This window comes from Lygodium microphyllum, chromosome 7 (assembly GCF_053477565.2).
Source record: "Lygodium microphyllum isolate KBCC chromosome 7, Lygodium_microphyllum_v1.1.10, whole genome shotgun sequence".
NCBI classification, from domain to species: domain Eukaryota; kingdom Viridiplantae; phylum Streptophyta; class Polypodiopsida; order Schizaeales; family Lygodiaceae; genus Lygodium; species Lygodium microphyllum.
This window is the reverse complement of record NC_141141.1, coordinates 59892847-59916910: the sequence shown is the minus strand read 5'-3', so window position 1 is coordinate 59916910 and position 24064 is coordinate 59892847. Positions and strand designations below refer to the sequence as shown.

The following is a 24064-nucleotide window of genomic DNA, read 5'->3' as shown; positions in this document are numbered from 1 at the left end:
TTATTTAAACAACATTTGCACATTTCTACTATAGAAAAGGTAGGTTTTCCTTTACCTTTTAGACTAGCCACAAAAGCGTAATCTGCAACATGCGTAATGGGACATGTTTTGCTATGATTGTTCTTCTTGTGGCAAAATAGGAATAAACTCTATCAAATGACAAATCATTTGTCTTTCCTTTCATCATCAAATGCTTAATCTGCTACACACATAATGGACATATTTTGCTAGGATGTGAATTGTAGTAGCTTGGGCCTCACCCCATAAAGAATGGGAATGACCTTGATGCTCCAACATCAATCGGGCCATCTCAAGGATGGTCCAATTGGCATGCTCCACCACACCATTTTTAGATGGTGTATTCAGATGGGAAGATATTATATTATATTTGAATGCCTTGATCCTTGCAAAACCTGGAAAATAGGTAAGAACAAAACTCACTGCCATGATCAGCTCAAACACTGCGAACTTTGAAGGAGATTTGCCTTTTCTCAAATACCTTCCATTCGTAGAACCGGGAGTACGCCTCACTCGTGTACCCCTGGAAATAGGGCCACACATAACAACTAAAGTTGTAAACAATCAACAGAAGGTTCTTGGCCTTCCCAAGGGGGGTTGTGCCCATAGGTCTCCAAGGGTCTGTGTGAGCTAACTCAAGTGATGTAGAAGCCCTCTGAGTAGTAACTTGTGGATGAGGCCATCTATGTTGCTTACCCCTTAAGCAATTGGGGCGTAGTGTGCAAATGGGAGGGAAATCTGAAAGTCCCTCAACCATCTTTCTCCTCGAAGCCCATTGAATAGCATTAAGATTCAATTTCCATAACGAGCATGTCAAAGCAATCCAAGCTCGTGTGAAGATTTTGCAACAAGGGTTGTGAGTGTGTAGAGTCCACCCTCTTGTGTACCTGTCCAAAGAGCAGCTCCTGAAGATGCATCCTCCATTATAACTACATCTTGGTACGGAGTTGTGTTAGACCGTAAATAGATAGAAGGTTAAAGCCCAAATTTGGTACATAGAGGACTTGGTTGAACAAGAATGTTGATCGGGCAACAAGGGAATGGTCCCCACTGCATGCACAAGGATTGAAGAGCTGTCATTGATGGTGATGGATCCTCCTCTGGATCACATATCCCAAAGCCATTCTTGTCAGTAAGTCATGTGGGAAGAGACCCCACTATGCACAAGCCAAGGCTTCTCCTGAGAAGAAGCAGCAAGGGCCGTATCCTCCACCTCAAACAAGTGTACGAAGATGCACTCAAATGGTAGTGGGGGTAGCCTTCGAATCCTTGGATCCCTTTTATGCTTCAAATGGAGGTACTACTGCCAACACTTCTCCTTAGGATGAGTGCCCTTCTCCTAGTGTGGGCTCTTGGGCTTCTTCTCATCATCCTTGGAATCATCCTTCTTGTCCTCTTGTTTCTTAGCCTATGGCTTTCCCTTCTTCTTCTTGCCCCCAGTACCTATAGTAAAAGCCCTCGTGTTGCCAGATCAACTAGTCCCTTCCTCTTTGATACACTCATCATATGCTCCAAAACAAGCGATGAAAGCTCCTTTCAAAGAATAATATATTGGGTCCTTGAAGTCAAAAGACTGATATAGAAGACATTGTACTTAGGAGATGGTAGCTGAGTTAGTAGAATCATGGCCATATCCTTCGAAGATATCATCCTCGGGAGGGACACAAGTTTACCCCATAGATGTGATCCTTCATGGAAGGAGAGCCATCAATACTGAGCATTCGAAGCTTCTTCTTCAAGGAGATCATGTGGGCAAATGTCTTCTAATGGTAAAGCGAGGCAAGTTTCTTCCACACCTCCATGGCAATCTTCAATTTGTGAACATGAACCAGGATAGAATCCTGTAAACTCATAAAGATGAAGAATCAGGCTCTAGATTTGAGCTGATCCCAAAGGGCTGCACGATCCATCGATGACCCATGTGTGGGGTCTTCCATGGGATGATGAACAGGGGGAGAAATAGCCTCCCAAATGTTGAAGGTATTGAGAATACACTCCACCTTGCAAGACCATAGAGAATGGTTGGAACAATCCAACTTGTCTTCTTTGGTAAAGAAGGAAGCACGGGCACTTGCACAATGGGTGCCATGTAAGGTATCTCCAGACTGGTAGCCCGCACCTTATGAGAAACATGGAGGGACGGAGGAGCAAAGGGGCGCTCCAAACGGGAAGTCCGCATAGGGGACTCAAACCTCCGATAGTCTCATTGTGACGCTTACAAGAATGATGAGAGACCTCATCCTCTTAGTTAGTAAAGCTAAAAAACTGGTGTTTAGACATCTTCAAGAACATGCAATCACCTGAAAAAATGTGTTTGATGATCAGACAATAGAAATGGGAGGAATCAGCTGTTGCTTGTACCTAGAAGCCATTGCTTCCACCCATAAGGCTGTCGCCTACAGTCAGGGACTGTCACCAGGGGAGAATGGACGTTAGAAAAGTAGTGGAAATCTGTGTTTTGCAGCCAGATTCTGTCATTTGGGCAATTGCCTAGTGCTTTGAAGGCTGTGTTTGCAGCAAATGCAAATTTGGTGAAGGTTGCCAGACAGTTGGGTGTGGTCTTCGTGTGATGAGAAGCTCCTCTATGATCTCTTGTTAGGCAATGATACCATGTGAGAGTGCGCAACAGAAGAAGAAACCCAAACACAGAGAAAGAAGGCATCATAAAGATGAAGGAAGAAAGCAATCTGCACTGACTGAAATAAATGCTGAATACAAACATATGGACTGATCAGTCCCTGCACACAGCTCGAGGCATCAGTGAGGGCACCAAATTTGGCCTGAAATGATTACGACAACAGCAGCACCGGAGACAGAGGAGTGTGCCGCAGTCGGAAGAGGGGACAGCTATAGATAGCTGGAAATCCTCAAAACTGGCTGACTTGAAAATAGGGGCCAAATATGGTTGACCTGCCTCAAACAGAAATGGGACTGCAATAAATGCAGTCCGAATATTGAAAAAAATGCCATAAATAATGTCATGGCAGTGCGGACAATGTGTGACTGATAGGAGACGATATCTGATTGAAAGGCATAAGAATCGAGCCTAAAACATGAGAAATGCACACTAAAATGCTACAGCTCCCATGTCTTTGTTAGACTTTGACAGGAGCTCCCAACCGAGACTAATAACACTTAAGTAACATGCTAACAAATGGGCCTAGCCTTGGGGGATATTGATAGCTCTACTATTGTATATGGATGATATTGTGCATGTCTGAGACACCCTAGAGGTGTTGTAGTGCTACCTAGATTCACTACATGCCTTTTGCTAGTAGAGTGACCTCATGGTGAAACTTGGGAAGGCCAAGGTTATGGTGTTGAACACCTCCACCGAGTGGATGAAAATATCAATACCTCAAGTTACATGTAGTGGGTGTCAAAAGATGATGTATCAACGAGATAGTAGGGTTTGTGGGGAGGAACACAGAGTGAACTCGGCAAACATGGAGAAGAGAAAAGAAGAGAGAAGAAACTCTAATGAATGGAATGATGAAGTTTTGAATCATGGAGTGAATGCGGTACAAGGGAACAAGGGTGCCGTACCCACGAACCACGAACCGCAATGCCCTCCTGAAGGGATGTGAGGGTAGTGGAGAGGCTGGAGAGAAGAGGTGACGGATTGAATGAATCAGCCGTAAGGAATGAATGAGAGAGTGGCCTATAAATAGGTATAGTCTGTCCAGGATGGCGTCCCTTTTTGGGGCTGCAAACCCTAAACGTAAACCCTAACTGCAAAACCCAGAAACGCAAAAATGCAGACTGTGGGTGAAGGGTGAAGAGTTTCTCAACACCCTCTCTCAGGCCCAAAAAGAGAAACAAGAGAAGAGTGAGGTGGAGATGCAATGCTACATGTTGAAGAATGTTCATGCAGCAGCTGTCACTTGGACAATGTCACTTGTAGGAAAATTGTTCACTTGCCCAAGCGCCCTAGTACATAGATGAGGAAATCATGCAATGCATAGGAGAAATGTCAAACTTTGTGTGGTGCCGATAACCATAAGGATATGTTCATACTCGATCTCGGGAGGTGGCTCCATGCTTACCAAGGGAGGAAGGCAAGAAGATGTAGAGGACCCCTAAGATCCAAGATTTCCACCGGAAAGGGAACCTGCAGTAAAGACTAGTAGACAGAGTAAACTAGAGAACATGAAACACAACCTCGGGAGAGAAGCCACTAGCTCCGTGCATCCATGCTGGAAGGAATACGAAAGCCTTGTCACTAAGTCGTGGCTGAACCTCCGAGGTCCCAATCTAGGTGGTACCTGAAGATTCTAGGTATCAGTAGAAGAGATGATTGGTTGAAGACAGCCACTCCAAGAAAGTAGAGGATGGGTGAAGCACTTCATGTGGAGTAGGTTCCCCCTTTGAGGTGAGAGATGGAGGGGCCCTTGCTGAAGTTGAAGAAGAAGTAGATGCCCCCTCTGAGGGCAAAGAAATAACATCCCCCTTTAGTTCCCCCTCTGAAGTAGATAGGGAATCCAAAAACTCATGGATCATGGACACCGAAATGTTTGATGACGAAGGAAGTGTCATTGGTCGTGCCGAAGAAGGTATCTGGGGTGCGGAAGAGCTCCCAGAGGTAGCCTCTTGAACCTGAGTAGTCGAGGGTGGGGAGAATGAGCAAGAGGTGGGCAATGGTCGCTGTCTCTGAGTGGAGTAGATTGGGTAGCCGAAGAAGAGGAAGAAGTCGAGTAGCCACAGTTTCTCGAAGGAGTAAACTAACGAGGAGACGGCATCAAACAATCACTGTCTCTCGATGGAGCGGACTGTAGATCCATAGGTCGTGGAAGCCACTGTACCTGAAAATAAGTGGGGGAAGATTGCCGCTGGCATTGCGACGATCTCCAGGAGGTCATAGCGCCAATCGATCCTCCATGTGCTCGAAAGGACTTAGTGCGCATCGGATGCATCTTATTGCCTTGAGCATAGTACTTTGATAGCCGATATAGAATGACCTCTGTGGCCTAGAAAGAAGAGATGGCAGAAGGAGTGCCTGTTGGAAGACGCATATACTCCCCGAGGGGGAGGGGGGAGCAAAGATCAAGTTGGCAAGCATTGGTGGTGTGTCCGATGATGCTATAGTAGGAGCACCCAGTAGTTTGGACATCTATTGGTAAAGAAGCCATGGATACCAGTGTGCCTTGCTAAAGAAGGAAGAGGTCAGCCACCATGAACCATGAACCGCAATGTCCGTCTTAAGGGGTGTGAGGGCAGTATGAAACACGAACTGCAATGTCTGCCTCAAGGGGTGGAAGGGCAATGGAAGGGCTGGAAGTGAGCTACCTGTGGGAGGAGGATGCGACCAACAATAAGAGATTGCAATCAGTAGAAAAACACATGTGAGGAGAGAGAAAGAATAAAAACGGAGGCAGCACAGCCTGCAGGAGAGAAAGATAAAAAACGCATGCAGCAGGACTGTGATGATGTGGCAGGATGTATGGTAGCTTGTCTGCACATGAACAACAGTTGCTTGGCTGGAATCAACTCCAAACTGCGTGAAGAGGGCTGAAAATCAGGCGCTAACTGATGGAGACAACAATGGAAAGCTTCGGTTGAGATGTCCTCCGCGAACGGGGCGTGGGCAACAAGTTGAAACACCTGAAATGTGCAAAAACGAGACTTTGATGTAGCGGAAGAAGAAGAGAAGTGGATGTCAAACCCGCCACCAGTCTTTGCCTTCACTGGAGTGGAAGATCTTCACTGCTAGGTGAGCAGATCCAACTCTGATACCATGTCAAAAGATGATGTACCAGCGAGACAATAGGGTTTGTAGGGAGGAACGTAGAGTAAACTCAGCAAACAAGGAGAAGAGAGGAGAAGAGAGAAGAAACTCTAATGAATGGAACGATGAAGTTCCGAATCATGGAGTGAATGTGATACAAGGGAACAAGGGTGCTGTAGCACAAGGAAGATGATGAAGACATTCATGAACCACGAACCACAATGTCCTCTTGAAGGGGTGTGAGGGTAGTGGAGAGGCTGGAGAGAAGAGGTGACGGACTGAATGAATCGGCCGTAAGGAATGAATGAGAGAGTGGCCTATAAATAGGCATAGTCAGTCTAGGATGGCGCCTCTTTTTGGGGCTGCAAACCCTAAACGCAAAATGCAAAAACACAAAAACACAAATTGTGGGTGAAGGGTGAAGGGTTTCTCATCAGTGGGTAGTGGAGTAGGTCTAGAGAAATGTGTATGTAGGGATTGCTTTCGTAGAAGCGAGATTTATTGTGAGAAGAGTAGCCAAAGGATAGATTGACACGAGGCTATGCAACATTAGGAGCCATGGAGAACCTATGTGCACACATATAGTTCCTGGAACCTTAGATGCAGCTTTGCCTATTTGATACATTTGTTACACAATCACTCTTATATGGAGCTCCTATTTGGGGATTGAATTTGTAACATAGGACGAGAGTTATAATAGAGTAGTCCTGATGAGATGGAGGGGAGGTTTATGATGGAAGGAAGCAAATGGAGATTTAGGATGATCAAGAGTAAATCCTTAGTGCCACACGAGATAGTCAAAGTAGAGGTGGGAGCACCACCTATTGTGGTTGAGGTCCTTTTCCAAACAATCTTTTTTATGGACAAGCTTTGGAGAGTGAAAAATAAATCAATTGGGCTAAAAAGATGCTATAAAAGGCAATTAGAAGGTCACCCCTTGGCAAAACTTGTCCATGCAAGTGAGAAAAAGGTTACTAAAGGCTATTGGAGCCTCATTCTAGCATTGTGGAGGTATAAAGAGGAAGAGAGAGAGAGAGAGTTGTTGCAATTTTTGAGCTATTGGCGATCAGCCCAGCCATTGGAGGTTGTCAAAGAGCTTCCCCATACCTAATTAGGAGGCCATTGGAGGCATGTGACAGCACCTGTAGGTTGTCTATAGGCTGGTGATAGTAAGTTTGGGATCGATCAGGGTAGGTGATTGCATATGGGGCTCCTATTGATGGTGGGCTGTAGTCAATCAACCATTCATAGCAGGATATCATTAAGTTTCAACCAATTTTGGTGATGCAACTCTGAAATTTTGCTTGCTCTCTCTCTCTCTCTCTCTCTCTCTCCGGCTTCTACTCTATTCTCTCAGCCGATTTGTTTAGATACCATTAATTTCATAATGAGATGAAATCAAGTAGGGATGATGTTTCTTGATTTGAAAAAGTATTGTAGGAAATGATATACATGTTCTTGGACGAGGCATACAACATGAGTAGCAAACTGAAAATGAGGCAATTGGACAAGAGGTGGGTCCTTCTATGCTTCTTGAAAATGATGACCAGCAAGAAGGAGAGGAATTTGATGACCGATTCAAAGATAAACTAAGAATGTTAGTTGAAATAATTTTGCAATTGGCAAAAATTCCTTGGTTTATGCCCTTTTTGAATCCCTTAAAAGAGGGAGGAAAATGCAAGAAGAGGATATAACACCATATTGGGGAATATGGGAATTTTCCATAAGATGTGTATAGTTTGTACCTACACTCTGAAACTATACATTTGCAAGGTTATTGATATATATGGAGTACATGGAATATACATCTAGATGTGATGTATGCATGGAACACATGGATGATGTGCAGTGTACATTTACATGTGATGCAAGATATGTACTTTTGCATGGTTTACATGTGGTTTGGGGCAACTCATGTGTGTTTTACATGAGTATTATGTGATACATATTGTTATGAGGCACTAATTATTCTCAATTGATGCATTTCTTTGGCTTTGTGATTAGAACAATGTTGGGTCTTGGCATGTGGATGCATCCCTTACGGTTTGGCAATGTCGTGTGTAGATTTTAATTGGTTTAAGTGGTTGGAATTTCGAACATGCAGAGGGCATGAGCATGGTTAAGCAATAGGTGCATATGTTGTTTAACTATGATGCCAACATGTACTTGCTTTCTACAAATTGGAGTGCAATGGAGGGCGATTGCAAGGATTTCAAGGGAGAGGTCTGTCACGAGGACGTGAAATTTTGATCCCTTGCTTAGTATTTGATTAATCATTAGCTGTTAATCAAATGTGCAAATGTGAGGTGCACATGTGATGTGCAAGCTAGTTATTAATGGGCCAAGGACCTTGAGCAGTTAGTGGGTGTCAAAGGCAAAATTTGCAATAAGTTGTACTTGACGAGTACGAGGTGGTACTAGTTGATCGGTTAGGGACATAATCATAGCATACATCATGCATAGATTTTGAGATCATCTATAGAGTCTATACATATTTTTGATAAATGGTGAGTCAAATAAGGACTTCTTTTTCATTCTACGAATGAGAGGATAATAGGCATTCTTGTACTCTAGCATTGTCTCATTGTACACTTATCTTCAACATTGTTTCATAGACTACTTATTTTTTTGCTAACTTCGCTTTATTGATGAGATGTCATTAGACATTAATGTACTTTGGATTGTCTCATAGGCCCCATTGGCCTTACATAGAGCATAGCCTTGTAGTCAAGAAAGAGAGAAGAGAAGAAAGGAGGGGGAAGTTGTGACGAAAGAATCATTTTGCCACTAGCAAGGGGGAGTCAGTTGTGACGAGCCAGTGCCACCCGAGTAGACCTCTCACCATCAACAAGATATCACTATGTGCCAATAGACCTTGCCATCAAGTATCTCATCACTAGCATGTTAAGCAGCCTCAAGGCATCGAATATAGGTCAAGCCAAGTAGACAACATCTTCTTTTTTCATCTTGATTATCATCTTATTTTATCTTCCTTAATTTGTCTTATGAAAGTTAATTTGGCTCATGAAGTTAAGTCTCTTATAATCTTATTAACTTGCCTCCTTTCACATTTATTAAAATTTCCTAAAATTTGTAAATTAAATTCCCATCAATTTCTAGTGGTTTCTAGGATGTCTTTGTAGACACCAGCCCATCATTTGCCCAATATTGTCACTGCATTTGCCATTGATGGTGCCATTTAGTTGGAACTCTTGAAAAGGACGTTGAGATTAATAATCCATTTTGACTCTTTGATTGCTCATATTCAATCTATTTGGTGATGTGATTGTGTTGGCCTAGGCATGGAGCAATTGTGTGATTAATTTAATGAAAAATGAATGAGTGAAAGTATTAATTAAATGCCTAAGGAGCGCGGGTCATGGATCAAATGCTATCAATGTGTAGCCCACGAGTTGGCCTACAAAACCCCCCACCATGAAATGGGGGGATTGGTCTAGGAATAATAACAAAATTCTAGAAAAATGATATATATGGTCATTGTTGCACATGTTGATCATGATTAATATAGCAATCTATGTCAATACAATGAAGGAGACATCGTGCTTTAAAAGGTATCATGGGTAAGTAAGCATGTGCTGATGACATTTAGTGATGTTGTGGCCTATCTTTCCATAGTAGTTGCACCTCTTTGGTTTCTTGGGTATACCTTTCAAGGAATGAAAAGAGAATGGACTAGCATAGCAAGATGTCTTGGAGAAATTATTTGATGAAGAAGACGAATGACCAGCATGGGTATTTATTAGTTTTTCACCAGCATGCTTGTACTTTACTTGATTTTGACATTTTTCACAATGGTGGGTTGAGAAGGCTTGTTTGTTACCATAATAGCATGGCGGTTGAGACAACTTTGTTCTTCTTGTAATAAAAGAGAGACAACTTGGTTGAAACCATAGATAACTTGGTTGCCTATAGTTATCAACCACAAGGTGCTGGCAAAACATTAGCTAGAGAAAGAGGAATTTGATGACCGGTTTAAAGGTCAGCTAATGACTAGGGCTTAAATGTTTATGCAATTGGCAAATGATCCTCAGGCTATGCACTTTTTGAACCCGTAAAGAAGGGCAACAAAGGCAAGAAGAGGAAATTCACTCGAAGAGATTTAGGACAACAAGATGTATCCAAAGAAGAGCCAATACAGTATCATGATATTCCAAATATGGATAGTGAGCATAAGTAAATGATGCCAATGGGGCAATTGATACATATGTAAGCCCAACTTTGAAGTGCCAATTTAGCGTTTGTTGGATAGTACGCTATGCATGCAATGATGGAGGCAACCATGGTACTTTGGTGGTTGCACTAGTCTCCATGCTATGGTGGATTAGGGACTACATACGGGGATGTATGATACAACTTCTTATCATTAGCAGCAACCAATCCGTGGTGTGCAAGGCCTAATGTATTTGGGTATGGTGAGTAATATATATAATCCCATGTATAACAATGTTGACATGATGCTAGGACACAAAGTGGCAATTTTGGCAATTCATATATGGAGTCCACTGTGTTTGGGATCCATGGTATTAATGCTAGTTATGCAAATGCTCCGTATAGTGTTGGTCATGAGAAAAAAAATGCAACTAGTAATGCAGACAATGTATGGGAATATTTAGCTTGGTATGGTTGGTAGTATATAAATTCACATGCACAATCACATTCCAATGGTCCAAAGAATCCTAACAAGTATGTTTCCTAATGCATTTGGTACTCCTAGCTTATCAAGTACACATGAGGGGCTAGTCAATTGGATGCAATGTTCCATATTAGTTAAATTGGAATTGTAGCAATGTGATGCAATGCTTAAGGGGAAGAAAGGGCTACAATCTAGTGGAGCTTTTGAGGCAAGTAAAGTTAAGAGGCAAAGATTCCATACGCTTCTTAGTGAAGCTTTAGCATTGTTTCACTAATAGATGCAAAGTCTATGGAAGAGAATTTTGACAGACCATCCGCGGTTGTTGCAACTTTATCGAGATGCCTTTCAGTTAGAGTTGACTTTGGTTTGGGCTTAGTCAGGTTTTGCAGAGGAGGGGTCTAGAGCATTGCCTGATGCTTAAGGGAAAGGTAGTACTTCCACTCCACTAGTCATATACAACTCTCGTATGTAGTGGATCTCGGATGTAGTCAGCATGTATCCAAGGTACTATGTTGACAATATGTTTGCGATGGGGTCACTACTTAGTGTACCGCAAATGTATGCAAATGAGTATGGTTGTTATTGTAGCTCTGAGACTATAGTTTTGCATTAGTTTGGGATTAATTCATGATTAGTTGGGCATGAGCTTTTACCTCAATTTTGAGATCAAATTCTAATAAGTTTCAGCTCAGTTTTTGATAAGTTAGAGAACCGTTTATAGTCACTTTTGGGATCAATTTTGCATCAAGATAAGTTTCCGTTGAGTTTTTGATAAGTTGGAGAACCGTTTATGGTCACTTTTGGGATCAATTTTGCATTGGTTTACTGATCAGTTTTTACAATGAGTTTCTGATTAGTTTGGGGTCACCTTTGTAACTGTTTGTGATCAATTCTCAAATCAACAAATGGTCTGTTTATGTTCATATTATGCTTAGTTTTCAATGGTTTACAAGTAGTTTCATGGACAATAGCATGTTATAAATGCCATCAACAATTTCGACCATGGTTTATGCTAAGAATATGCTTTACTATGGTTGTGAAGTCAGAATAGTTGAGGATTAGGAGTTATGGATGTATCCAATGGGTCTCTAGCAATAGTTCGGCTGTATTTTAGATTTATATAATGTCTATGCTAATTTAGAAATTTCATCAAGTTTGGGATATATGGCATGGTTGGACAACAATGCCTAATGTTATTTTAGTACAATATGCTTGTTCTTTGGCCCAATATAGTTGAATTAAGGACGATTGCTGAGGACCTAGAACCTTGAGATCTTAGTTGGTGCCAAAGGTAAAAGTTATAGTAGGTTATGTTTATTAGATAGTAGTGTCAGAGATCATAGCCTGTTTCAGGCAGGCAGCAGCAGGCAGCAGCTGCACAGTCCAGCTGTACAGTCGGACTGTGCAGTCGGACTGCCACGTGGCAGTCCGACTGCCTGCAGCTGATGTTTATCAGGCTGCGCCCTATTTTGGCGCCCCATCCTAGGCAGATTTTTCGCCTATTTATTGCTGATGTTTCCAGCAGTCTGGTCACTATTCTCTGTCGCAGATTACAGACCGGTGCCGTGCAGATTTCTGTCTCTGTTCGCAGATTTCTGACAGCAGACAGTGCAGACTGCAGCAGACTTCGAGGTGGACAGCAGGTCGCATCGTCGAGGTGGAGACACGCAGTCCAGCGCACTGCGCCCGTGTATATCTTTGTATTCAGCATTCTTTATACAGCAGATCTTCAGTGTACACTGTCTCTTTCTCTCCCTTCTCTCTCTGCGTTCTCTCACTCTCAGTCCTACGCTTCCGCACCGCTGCACTCTGACATGGTATCAGAGCAGTGTTTGAGGGCTGACTGAGCGCAGAATCAACCTGAAGAGGAGTTTCCATCGCAACACAAATTTGCGTTTTTTGCGTTTAAGGGCAGACAGGAGGGTTGCGCCTTGGAACAAGGCTGAAACGAGTGTGGGCGCACAGGAAAGGAGTACAGGTGGTGGATTTGCTGTTGTTTACTGCTGTTTGACGCGGAGAAAGTTTGAGTTTTCAACCTAAAAGTGCAGGTTTTGCTTTTTCATCGCCTCCGACGGGTGAAGAAGCTTCGGGACGCAGAAGAGCCTTAGCAGGCTGAGTTTACCCAGTCAGAGGGGGCTGCTTTTGCGTTTGAGAAGGCATTGCAGGTGAAGATGTCTACAGAGATGGACTTGGAGTTCCAGGCGATTATGGACCGGAAGGTGCCTGTCCTACCGGCTCTTCCTACAGATCAGAAGCTCGACGGCGACAACTACCGCATTTGGCACGTTATGATGTTGGCCATTCTGGAGTCCTATGATTTGGCGGAGTTGGTACAGGAAGATATTGACCGGCCCTCGGTAAGAGATGAGTCCAAACTCTCTTCCGATGCTCGTGCGGAGTTGGCCAGGGCCCAGTCTCATTGGGACAAACTGAATGCCAGGATTCGATCCTTTCTCTTTCTATCGTGCACTACAGCCGTGATCGCTCACATCGAGCACTTGACGGTGGCTCGTGAGATATGGCTGGAGCTTGATCAAATGTACAATCGGATGACCTTGATGAAGAGGGTTTCTTTGGAGGTACAGATGCGGACCTTGTCCGTCAATAAGTCTTCTTCGCTAAGGGAACACATTAACAAGCTAAGGCAGCTACAGATGCAGGTTCAGAATGCGGGGAAGCCGATCTCCTCCGAAGACATGGCGATCACACTATTGTCCCAGTTGCCGCCACGATTCGGTACATTTTACTCTGCCCTTATTGCTTCGGGGCGAGAGTCTACTCTTCGGTGGGAGGAGTTGGTTCCTATGGTCTTGGATCAAGAGGAACAGTTAAAGGGACAGAATGCTTCCAAGACGGAGGCGTTGACAGGTCAAGCCTCTCAGAAGAAGGGGAAGGACCAAAAGAAGAAGAAGGGGGATAACAAGTCCAAGAAGGACAAGGAGAAGGACAAGGACAAAGACTCCACATGCCATATTTGTGGAAAGACTGATCATTGGAAGAAGGATTGCCCTGACAAAGACACGAAGGACACCAAGAAGAAGGAAACCAAGGATTCTGGAGCGGTGGCTGCACCCTCATCAGCTGCATTTCTACATCTAGTTGTCATTGAGGACGCTTCACCGAATGCTTCTGATGCTGCGATGGCGGCCTCCCAATCTCGAGAGTGGATTATTGATAGTGGTGCCTCACGGCACATGACTCCTTCATCAGATGGTGTTGCCCAGCTGCGACCTTCGCGTGGGCAGGTTCTCATTGGAGACAGCTCTTCTGTTTCTATTGCAGGTCGGGGTAAGATGCAGCTTATTCCGGATGGACGAGGTGGCACCCATACCTCAGAGGTTTTGCATGTACCAGGTTTGGGGTACCATCTCCTTTCAGTCCATAAGATTTGCTCCCTTGGTCTTCTGGTGGAGTTTGACAGTTCTACAGTGCGAGTCCTTGATCGTGAATCGAGGAAGGTTCTATCATCTGGATATGAGGAGAACGGCATTTACAAACTGAAGTCTTCCACTGTCCTCTCTACTCTTCTTCTTACCTCACAGTCACAGTCTGAATTATGGCATGCTAGGTATGGTCACCTGAACTATGACTATCTTCGGAAGGCGTCACGGGGACAGCTTGTTCGAGGGTTGCCGGATATAGTGGTGAGCCAGCAGCCATGTGTGTCCTGCATAAGGGGGAAGCAGCATAGGGATGCCATTCCCCACACCGCTTCGCGGCGGTCTACTTCACCGATGGAGTTAGTATCTACGGATCTATGTGGCCCTATGAGGAATGAGTCCCTGCCTGGGAGCTCGTACTTCATGCTGATCGTGGATGACTATAGCAGGATGACATGGGCCTACTTTTTGGCACTAAAATCAGAAGCTTTCTCGCACTTCAAGGATTGGCTTCTCTTTGAGGAGAACCGATCAGGCCGGAAGTTGAAGACCTTGCGATCCGACAAGAGAGGTGAATTTGTCTCTAATGAATTTGCTCGGTTTTGTGCAGATAGAGGAATTCACGAGGAGTTTGCCAATACGAATACTCCACAAGAAAATGGTATTCTCGAACGGAAGAACCGTAGTGTGATTGAGATGGCGCGCACCATGATGGAGCACCGACAGACCCCCCAGGTTCTGTGGGCCGAGGCTGTGGCTACTGCAGTCCACATTCTTAACCGATCTCCTACTTCGGCCGTGGAAGGGATGACTCCATTTGAGGCGTATTTTGGGTCGAAGCCAGATGTTTCTTACTTTCGGGTCTTTGGGTGTGATGCCTATGTTCACATTCCCAAAGCTCACCGTGACAAATTCGAAGCGGCTTCCCGCAAACAGGTATTTGTTGGCTACAGCTCCCAGTCCCAAGGCTACCGACTCTATGATCCCGTCAAGCGGGATGTCTATACTAGCCGTGATGTGCGGTTTGTGGAGGTTCCGGCTTCTTCAACGGGTGAGGAGCATCCCGTTCTTGGAGATCCAGGGGAGAGTTTGGCTCCTTCTACAGTTCCACTGGAGCCTGTGCCGTTTGATTATGATTCTGTTTCTGACACAGAGTCTACAGTTCCACCGGATCCTTCTGAGGAGTTACCACCGGTGGACATTCCAGAGTCTTCTACTGATGGAGAACGACGAGGGGAGGTTCGGCCTCCTCCTCGCTGGGCCCGTGACACACTCCGTGATTCAGGGATCGAGGGGGTTCCTGAGGAGTGGGGACCGCAGGATGGTCCGCGGCGGTCACGGAGGCACCAGGCGCATTCTTCGGAGCTTGTGTGCTCCAATTATTGTTTGATGTCCCGAGTTATGCAGGATCGAGAGCCCACCTCCGTGAAGGAGGCTTTACAGTCCGCCCCATGGAAGAAAGCTATGGAAGCTGAGTTGGAGGCTATTGAGAGGAATGGCACTTGGTCACTTGTGCCACGCCCCCCGAAGAAGAAGGTGATTGGAGTCAAGTGGGTCTTTAAGACCAAATATCTCAGTGATGGTACTTTGGATAAGCACAAGGCTCGCCTTGTTGCTATGGGTTTTGCCCAGCGCCCAGGGATTGACTGTCATGACACCTTTGCCCCTACAGCTCGTATGGCAACCATTAGAGCTGTTCTTGCTTTGGCTGGCCATAGGAGATGGCCTGTTTATCAGCTGGATGTGAAGTCGGCCTTCCTGAATGGTGATTTGAAGGAGGAGATCTACGTTGAGCAGCCTCCTGGCTTTGGTTCTTCAGATGGGAAAGTCTACAGGTTGAAGAAGGCCCTGTATGGTCTCAAGCAGGCCCCGCGAGCTTGGAACGAGAAGATTGATTCGTTCCTCCAGACTCAGTTGGGATATCGGCGGTCCAAGGCCGATCCGCAGCTGTATGTTCATACTTCCGAGGATGGTTGTGTGCTGTTTGTATTATATGTTGATGATTTGATTGTCACAGGTGATGATGCACAGCAGGTCCAGGAGACAAAGTCAGCTTTACATCGGACGTTCGAGATGACGGATTTGGGGCTACTCCATTTCTTTTTAGGACATGAGATTTTTCAGTCTCAGAGGGGGATCTTTCTCTCCCAACAGAGATATGTACAGGAGCTCTTGGTGTCTTTTGAGATGGAAGATTGTCGGGCCCTCTCTACTCCTATGGATCCGAACTGGAAGGCCACTTCCCACTCAGCTTCTCCTTTGGCGGATGCTTCCCGCTATCGACAGTTGATAGGGTCTTTGATTTGGCTTCTCAACACGAGGGTTGATCTATGTTTTGCTGTTGGGCTCTTGGCAGGGTTCATGAGTGAACCTAAGACGGTGCATTGGCAGGCTGCTCAGAGGATACTTCGGTATCTGAGGGGGACGTCTGATTTGGGGATTCATTACCCCGCAGGGACAGATGGGTCAGATCTTGTACTTGCAGGTTGGAGCGACTCGGATTGGGCCGGTGACGTGGACCACAGGCGGTCTACAATAGGTTACTGCTTTACTTTGGGTGCAGGTGTTATTTCATGGAGTAGCAAGAAGCAGCCCATGGTAGCCCTTTCGTCTACTGAGACGGAGTATCGGGCCGCGTCTTCCACCACATGCGAGGTTGTGTGGCTTCGGAGACTGTTGGAGGAGCTTGGGTGCCCCCAGACTCGTCCTACATTGCTGCGATGTGACAATGAGAGTTGCATTGCCTTGGCGAGGAATCCTGTTTTTCATGCCCGGACGAAGCACATTGAGATCCAGTACCACTTCATCCGAGAAAAGCTTTTGGATGAGACCATCACTGTGGAGTATTGCAAGACGGAGGATAATCTTGCGGATTTGTTTACGAAGGCGCTTCCTCAGGCTCTACTTCGGCAACATTCCAGATCCCTCAGGCTTCTGCCCTGTCTAGGCTCTGAGAGGGGGTGTCAGAGATCATAGCTTGTTTCAGGCAGGCAGCAGCTGCACAGTCCAGCTGTACAGTCGGACTGTGCAGTCGGACTGCCACGTGGCAGTCCGACTGCCTGCAGCTGATGTTTATCAGGCTGCGCCCTATTTTGGCGCCCCATCCTAGGCAGATTTTTCGCCTATTTATTGCTGATGTTTCCAGCAGTCTGGTCACTATTCTCTGTCGCAGATTACAGACCGGTGCCGTGCAGATTTCTGTCTCTGTTCGCAGATTTCTGACAGCAGACAGTGCAGACTGCAGCAGACTTCGAGGTGGACAGCAGGTCGCATCGTCGAGGTGGAGACACGCAGTCCAGCGCACTGCGCCCGTGTATATCTTTGTATTCAGCATTCTTTATACAGCAGATCTTCAGTGTACACTGTCTCTTTCTCTCCCTTCTCTCTCTGCGTTCTCTCACTCTCAGTCCTACGCTTCCGCACCGCTGCACTCTGACAAGTAGGTGGTAGTTAGCAGGTATGAGATTTTGACATATACTAATTTATTAGCCACTAATGTTAATGGTGCTATTAGACTAGGTATTGATTAATTAATTAATGTTAGTCTTAGGATTAATGACTACTCTGGGATACTTGAAAGATAAATTGACGACAATTTAATTATTGATTGGTGAAGTTAATTTTTTGAGCAATAGAATAGTTATTAAATTAACTTTCAGAAAATTAACTTGATAAGTTGGATAATATTAGAAAATGAAATTAGAAGGTTGCCACTTGGCAAAACTTCCCCATGCAAGTGTGATAAAACGTTTTTAGAGGTTGGTAGAAGTATATTTTAGCATTGTGAGAGAGGAGGATGCTGTTAGAGAGCAAGGAGAGGTTGTTGATGTAGCTTTAGCCACCAAGGATCAGTCCTACAGCATGTGACAGTAATTTGGAGCGCTATGTGAGTAGGTGACAATAGCCCAATGTCCTTTTGGTACGGATGATACCGTATAGGAGGGGAAAATAGTCTTTTTGGTGGTTCTAAGCTACAAGTAAGAGCTTCCATGGCTATTTGAGCAAGGTAGCAACAATTGTTAAGTATTTCTCACGATAAAACTCTAAAATTTCTCTCTACAACATTCTCTCTCATCCTGCCAACCATCTCTTAAGTTATCTTAGCAAAATCCAGCTACTTGTTATCAAAGGTTGAGATATTTCGAAGTCTCTGTTGTAAGCTTTAATTTACAGTAGATATTAGGGTTTGACAATCACCTCGAGATGTGTACTCAAAATTCGAGTAGAAGTGAAATTAAGAAATTTCAAGGAGATTCAAGAGGCCAGGTAGCCAATGTCAAGTTTGGGGCTGAATTTGTCTTTCAAGGAGTAGGGTGAAGGCCAATCCCTTAGTAAACGAAGGGGCAAATTGGTTTGGAGGCTTTTTGGTAAGTTTTGACAGCAAGAGAAGTATTGGGAAAAATCCAATGCTTGATCTTGGACAAGACATGTAGTATAGGCAACAATATGAGAATGTTGATTTAGACGAATGTAAGGATCCTTCTAGGTGGTTTGAAGCTGATGATTAGCAAGAGAAAAAATAAATTTGATGACGGGTTTAAAGATTAGTTGAGGACACTAGTTGAAATATTTATGCAATTGGTAAATGATCCTTAGTTTATGGAATTTTGGAAACGTTAAAGAAGGGTAGCAAAGGCAAGAAGAGAAAATTTACTTTAAAAGTTTTAGGATAGTAAGATGCATCAATTGAAGAGCCAATACAGTAGCATGATGCTTCAAATATGGATAGTAAGCATAAGCAAATGATGCAAGTGGGGCAATTGATACATATGCAAGGCCAACTTGAAGATGTCAATTTAATGGTTCTTGGATAGTACGATATGCATGCAATGATATGACAACTATGGTACTTTGGTGGTGTTACTAGTCGCCATGCTGTAGTGGGTTATGAGCCCTATGTATTCGGGGGAGTCCACCTATAAGAAATCATCTATATAACATGCATTCAAAGGATATTAAGAAATACACTTTCTTTACATGCTATAAGTCCTTAAAATGATCCCATTTACTTTACTAAACTTATAGATTTTTTCAACTTGTAATTAAAAATTTCCTTTTGTAAATATAATCTTGTAATTTTTACTAAATATAATACATTTTTTTTGAACTCATGTGGTATCTTATATATTGTGTAAGGTAGACGTCCCATGCCTATATATAACAATATTGACATGATACTGATCATGCAAATGCTCCGTACAGTGTTGGTCATGAGAAAAAAAATGCAGCTAGTAATGTATGCAATGTATGGGAAAATGTGTTTTAGTATGGGTAGTAGTTTGTAAATTCCTATGCATAGTTACATTGCAATAGTCCAAAGAATGCAAACATGAATGTTTTCTAATGCATGTGGTGCTCTAGCATGCCAAGTACATATGAGGGGCTAGTCAAATGGATGCAATGTTGCATATTAGTTGAGTTCAAATTGTAGCAATGTGAACGTGTAAAGTATCACAATGCTTAAGGGAAAGAAAGGCATACAACTTAGTGGAGATTTCGAGCTAAGTAAAGTTAGAGGTAAAGTTTCTATATGCTTCTTGGTGAAGCTACTACATTATTTCACTAATAGACTAAGTGGATGAAAAAGGATGACTTGGCAAACCATCAACAATTGTTGCAACTTTACGAAGATGGCTTTCAATCCTCAGAGCAACTTAGTCAAGTTTAGTAGAGGAGAGGTCTAGAGCATTGCTTCATACTTAAGGGGGAGGTAGCACTTCCACCAGGCCAGTTGTGAACAACTCTTGTATGTAGTGAATCTTGGATGTATTCAGTATGCATCCAAGGTACTATGTTGATGGTATGTTTGCCATAGGGTCACTACTCAATGTACTAGTCATTGTGAGATATATACGGATTAGTATGGTTGTTACTGCAACTTGGAGACTATAGTTTTACATCAGTTTGAGATTAGTTCATGAGTAAATGGGCATGAGCTTTTGCCTCAATTTTTAGATCCAATTTTGATTAGTGTCAGCTCAATTTTTGATAAGTTGGAGAATCGTTTATGATCACTTTTAGGATTAGTTTTGCATCAGTTTTTGTTTTGTTTACTGATTTGTTTTTGCAATTAGTTTGTGACCAATTCTTAGATCACCAAATGATCAGTTGATGATCACATTATGCTTTGTTTTTAAAAGTTTATGATCACATAAACATGTGCTATGGACGCATCCAATGGGTTGCTGGCAACAATTGTGGATTGTATTTCAAATTCATATCATGTTGGCATGGTTAGAGAAGAATGGCCAATGTTGTGACTGTGATGCCTTATGGAAATTCAAGTGCAATATACTTTTTCTTTAGCAGAATACAATGTAATCAAGGAGGATTGTAGAGATTTCAAAGGGGTGGTCTATTGTAAGGATGTGATTTTTTATTGCTTTGGTTAGCATTTGATTAAAAGTTAATCAAATTTGCTAATGTGACTTGGATATGTGAGGTGGAAGTAAATCATTTCACAGTGTGGGACCTCGAACCTTGAGATGTTAGTGTGAAAAACGTTTTTAGGGATTGGTGGAAGTATATTCGAGCATTGTGAGAGAGAAGGAGAGTGTTAGAGATGAATGAGAGATTGTTGATGTATTTTACATCCACCAAGGATCAGTCCTACATCATGTGATAGCAATTTGGAGCTTGCCAGGAGTAAGTGATAATATGCCAACATTCTTATGGTGGAGATGACAGAATATAGGAGGGTCCAATAGTCTTTTTTGTTGGTGATCCTAAGCTACAGATGTATCTTAGTAGTCCCAAAGGTCGATGATCCTACATATCATTGAAACAACGAAAATTCATGGCTAGTGCCCCATGTAGTTTTTGAGGGTCATGGTGCGTTGTGAATATATTTGATCTAGGAGTGATGACTACGATTGGTCAATCAATAATTTTTTGATTATTGTACAAGCACAATAATAGAAAATTTAATCCCTCCCCTCTCCCCCTTTAAAAAAACTCAATATATTATTGTGGAGCCCTATAATTTATTATGAAACATTCACATATACGTGCAAGAGCCCAATCGATCATAGAGTTCTCTCATCATGTATCCTTTGGTAGAGCTATCATTGTAGAATTTTTCAATATCTCAAGTATGGTTTCAATGAGAGAGATAGGTGGCACGAGGAGAGTTTAGAGTTATTTCTAGATTGCTTAATTACAAACTTTAGTAACTCTAATGTGGGCAAAGCATTAAGTTTTCACAAGGAAAATGTATACATTGCTCAATTTTCTCCTTCAACCTAGACCACATGAATGTTTGAATTTGGGGCATGTGAGAAAATGGTTATATATGACAAAAACAATAAAGTTCAAGCAAGAAATATGAACATTAGCCACTAGCATTAGACCTAGCCATGCCATTGTATTCCGGTACAACACTTACTTGGCCAATGCGACAATCTAGAAATAGCCATCCCTTAAGGTAAAGAAATAGTATTTCTCATGGACTTTGACGAACAGTATCCCTTAAGGTAAAGACCAAAGGTAAAGACCAAAGATGCATGCATACACACTCTTTTCCCCTCCAAAAGATCAATAGTATCATTGGCTAGCTCTCTCTCTCTCTCTCTCTCTCTCTCTCTCTCTCTCTCTCTCTCTCTCTCTCTCTCTCTCTCTCTCTCTCTCTCTCTCTCTCATCCCTCCCTTCATTATTATAGCTTGTGTGTGTTTGACTCGTTACAATTGTGCATTTTGTACATTTCTAACTTGCAACGACCATGTGAATTAAGTGTTAGTCTTTACTTTTCAAGCATGAGTATCATCCCTCGTCTTTTAAAATACAAAAATACATAAATGTCTATCTGTGTGTAAGAGGTGTTCTAATCTTTCTCATCACTTGCCCGTGCGATGCAAGGGTGGCTCTTGGGGGTGAGGGTTAGACTTGAGCTCTTGCCCTAGCAACAAGATGCACCCAAATTATTTATTTGTGGTATTGGTAGTAGTACCCAAGCCAACATGAGCTGAGACCATGCGAGAAATATCTACATCAATGAGTTTGCAACTTGAAAGCAAAGAATGTGGTTTTGAAGGACTCCCTTGATCTGGAGGGAGGGCTCCAATGTCAACCAAGTGTTGCATGCATGCTTGAAACTTGGCCTAGAGAGATGGCTAATCCCGTGTGTGAGATGTGCGACTAAGGAGCCCTTAGTGACACGATTTAGTGGTCCATTAAGAGATTTTCCTAAGTGACACCACTGGGTACTCTTGAGAATAACATTGGATTTGCCACCTAGGCACCTCTTGAGTCCACTTCGCAACAAAAGGTTCCAATCGTAAGTGATGAGGATTGACTTGAATTCAGCTAAGTTGACTAAGGCGAGCTTCGATTTAGGTGGTCTATGCTTTGAGCGAAGCTAGAGGGAAATTTGGTAGTAGATGAGGCTACAATTGCAAGATGAAGTGGAGAAAATGACAACTAGTTTGCAAGAGGATATATAAAAGGAAATTGAAATAAGGAAGGAGACGATCAAGGGAGGTATGAAGAAACACAAAATGAACTGGATGAAGAGAGTTAAACATATTTACATGCATATGCAATAGACCAAACGAAGGCCAATATTGGAAGAATGTTGTAGTATCAAAGAAATCAAGATGTTCAAGGGAAACCAAGTGTAGGTCACATATAAAGTTACATGAGTTGAACTTAATGCATGACCATGTGAAATCACCAAATGAAGATTGCTTGAAAAGAGGGCAAATGGGCAATGTATTGAAGTTGCAAAGTCATTATAGAGAAGTTTAGAAAGCCTAAGCATTGAGTTATTGTAGAAGCATAATGTATTTAGTAAATTTTAGATGTTCTCTTTTTGTGGGAATAGCGCTTTGAAGTGGATTATGAAGTATAACTAATAATTTGATGTGTATCTATTGACATATCTACTTTTAAGTTGTCTTAAAGGACCTTAATACTACTGTCTCACACACACACACACACACACACACACACACACACACACACACACACACACACACACACACACACACACACACACACACACGCACGCACGCAACACACACACACACACGCACACACACACACACGTAAAATAAGTTTTTGTTCAACCTTGGGAATAGCTTTCAAATAAATTTCAAGACATTAGATTACATCTTGATCAAATGTATTTGCAGGTCAACTCTTGGTTTAGAAATGCTCGACGCAAAGCTATTAAAGATAAACATGTCAATGGACCTGGTAAGTGTATTTCGACAATGAAACTTTCAAGTAATTCAACGTCTCTTGATTCAAGTGCTTTTGTGTGTAGGCAAAAAGGACACAAATAACGTAGGTGGAGAAACCCTTTTAGTGACAGGAGTACCAGTGGATGCCCTAGATTCAAGTTTATTGTGTGTTGAGGACACAAGCAAGGTGCATTAGGTGATGGTGTGCCTTAAATGCGTGGTACAAGTGTTCAGGGTGGATATCTTGAATAGAGTTGTCTTTGAAGCATACTCACGAAATTCACACAGATGATTAAAAAATTTGCGAGTGCTTTCATTGCATTCAAATCCTCCTAATATCTTTGCATGTGTAAAACCACCCCCTCAAGAGCTTAGAGTGAAAATGATCTCGATGTACAACAAATTTTCTCAATGGGAAGAAGCCTTGTTCATTTATTGGAAGCCAAGAAGGCATTTGAATGGGAAATTGTAACACCAAGGGTGATACATAGGCCATGAACCTTGTCAAGGAATTCCCTCACATTACTCCATCTGGGAATTTCCCAATTGGTGTGTAATTATGTTCTCATATTATGGAAACATTTGGAGTCGTACTTTTCAGACCTACCCTTCTTCATTGGTGAATGTAAAAGAAGCCATGATTAGGACATGAGAATGATATAGATTATAGTTGAAGGGAGTGTCTTTTTGCTAATTTTAATTCCTAGTTCCCACCCACACTCTGATGTACTTAATTCAAAGACTTTAATACAATTTGATGGGTTGCATCTTTAGTGGCATTCAAATTGGAATTATGCATTTCAACTATTATGCTACATGAGATTTCAATTTGATCTACAAGAGAAGCCTTGGTTAAGTATATGTGGTTAATGTTATCAAGATTGGTTTGTCTTCTATAAACCACACATAGCACACGTTCAAACATGTGCGCGCACACGCATGCACGCACACACACACACGTGTACATTTGACCATATCATTTGGATTAGAGAATAACAATGAAAATGAAAACGACTAATTATGACTAGTGCAAATAAGCCACCATCACATCCATTAAGTAAAAAATGATCTCTTGATGATCCCTCATCTAACTTGTAGGATTCCACC

The 24064-nt window shown here is 42.8% G+C and overlaps 1 protein-coding gene across 3 annotated transcripts in view; it reads left to right on the top strand.

The window, feature by feature from the left end:
• LOC148033497 (pathogenesis-related homeodomain protein-like) overlaps positions 1-23733 on the top strand; it is a 105112-nt gene extending 81379 nt beyond the window's left edge. For 2 of the 3 annotated variants that reach the window (XM_087681438.1, XM_087681439.1), the window contains 2 exons: positions 22907-22970; positions 23041-23733. In XM_087681438.1, the coding sequence (XP_087537564.1) occupies positions 22907-22970; positions 23041-23153 (177 nt within the window). In that variant the 3' untranslated portion in view covers positions 23154-23733. The remainder of the gene's footprint in view (positions 1-22906; positions 22971-23040) is intronic. The other variant, XM_087681440.1, reaches the window with a different exon arrangement.
• Positions 23734-24064: the final 331 nt, after the last annotated feature.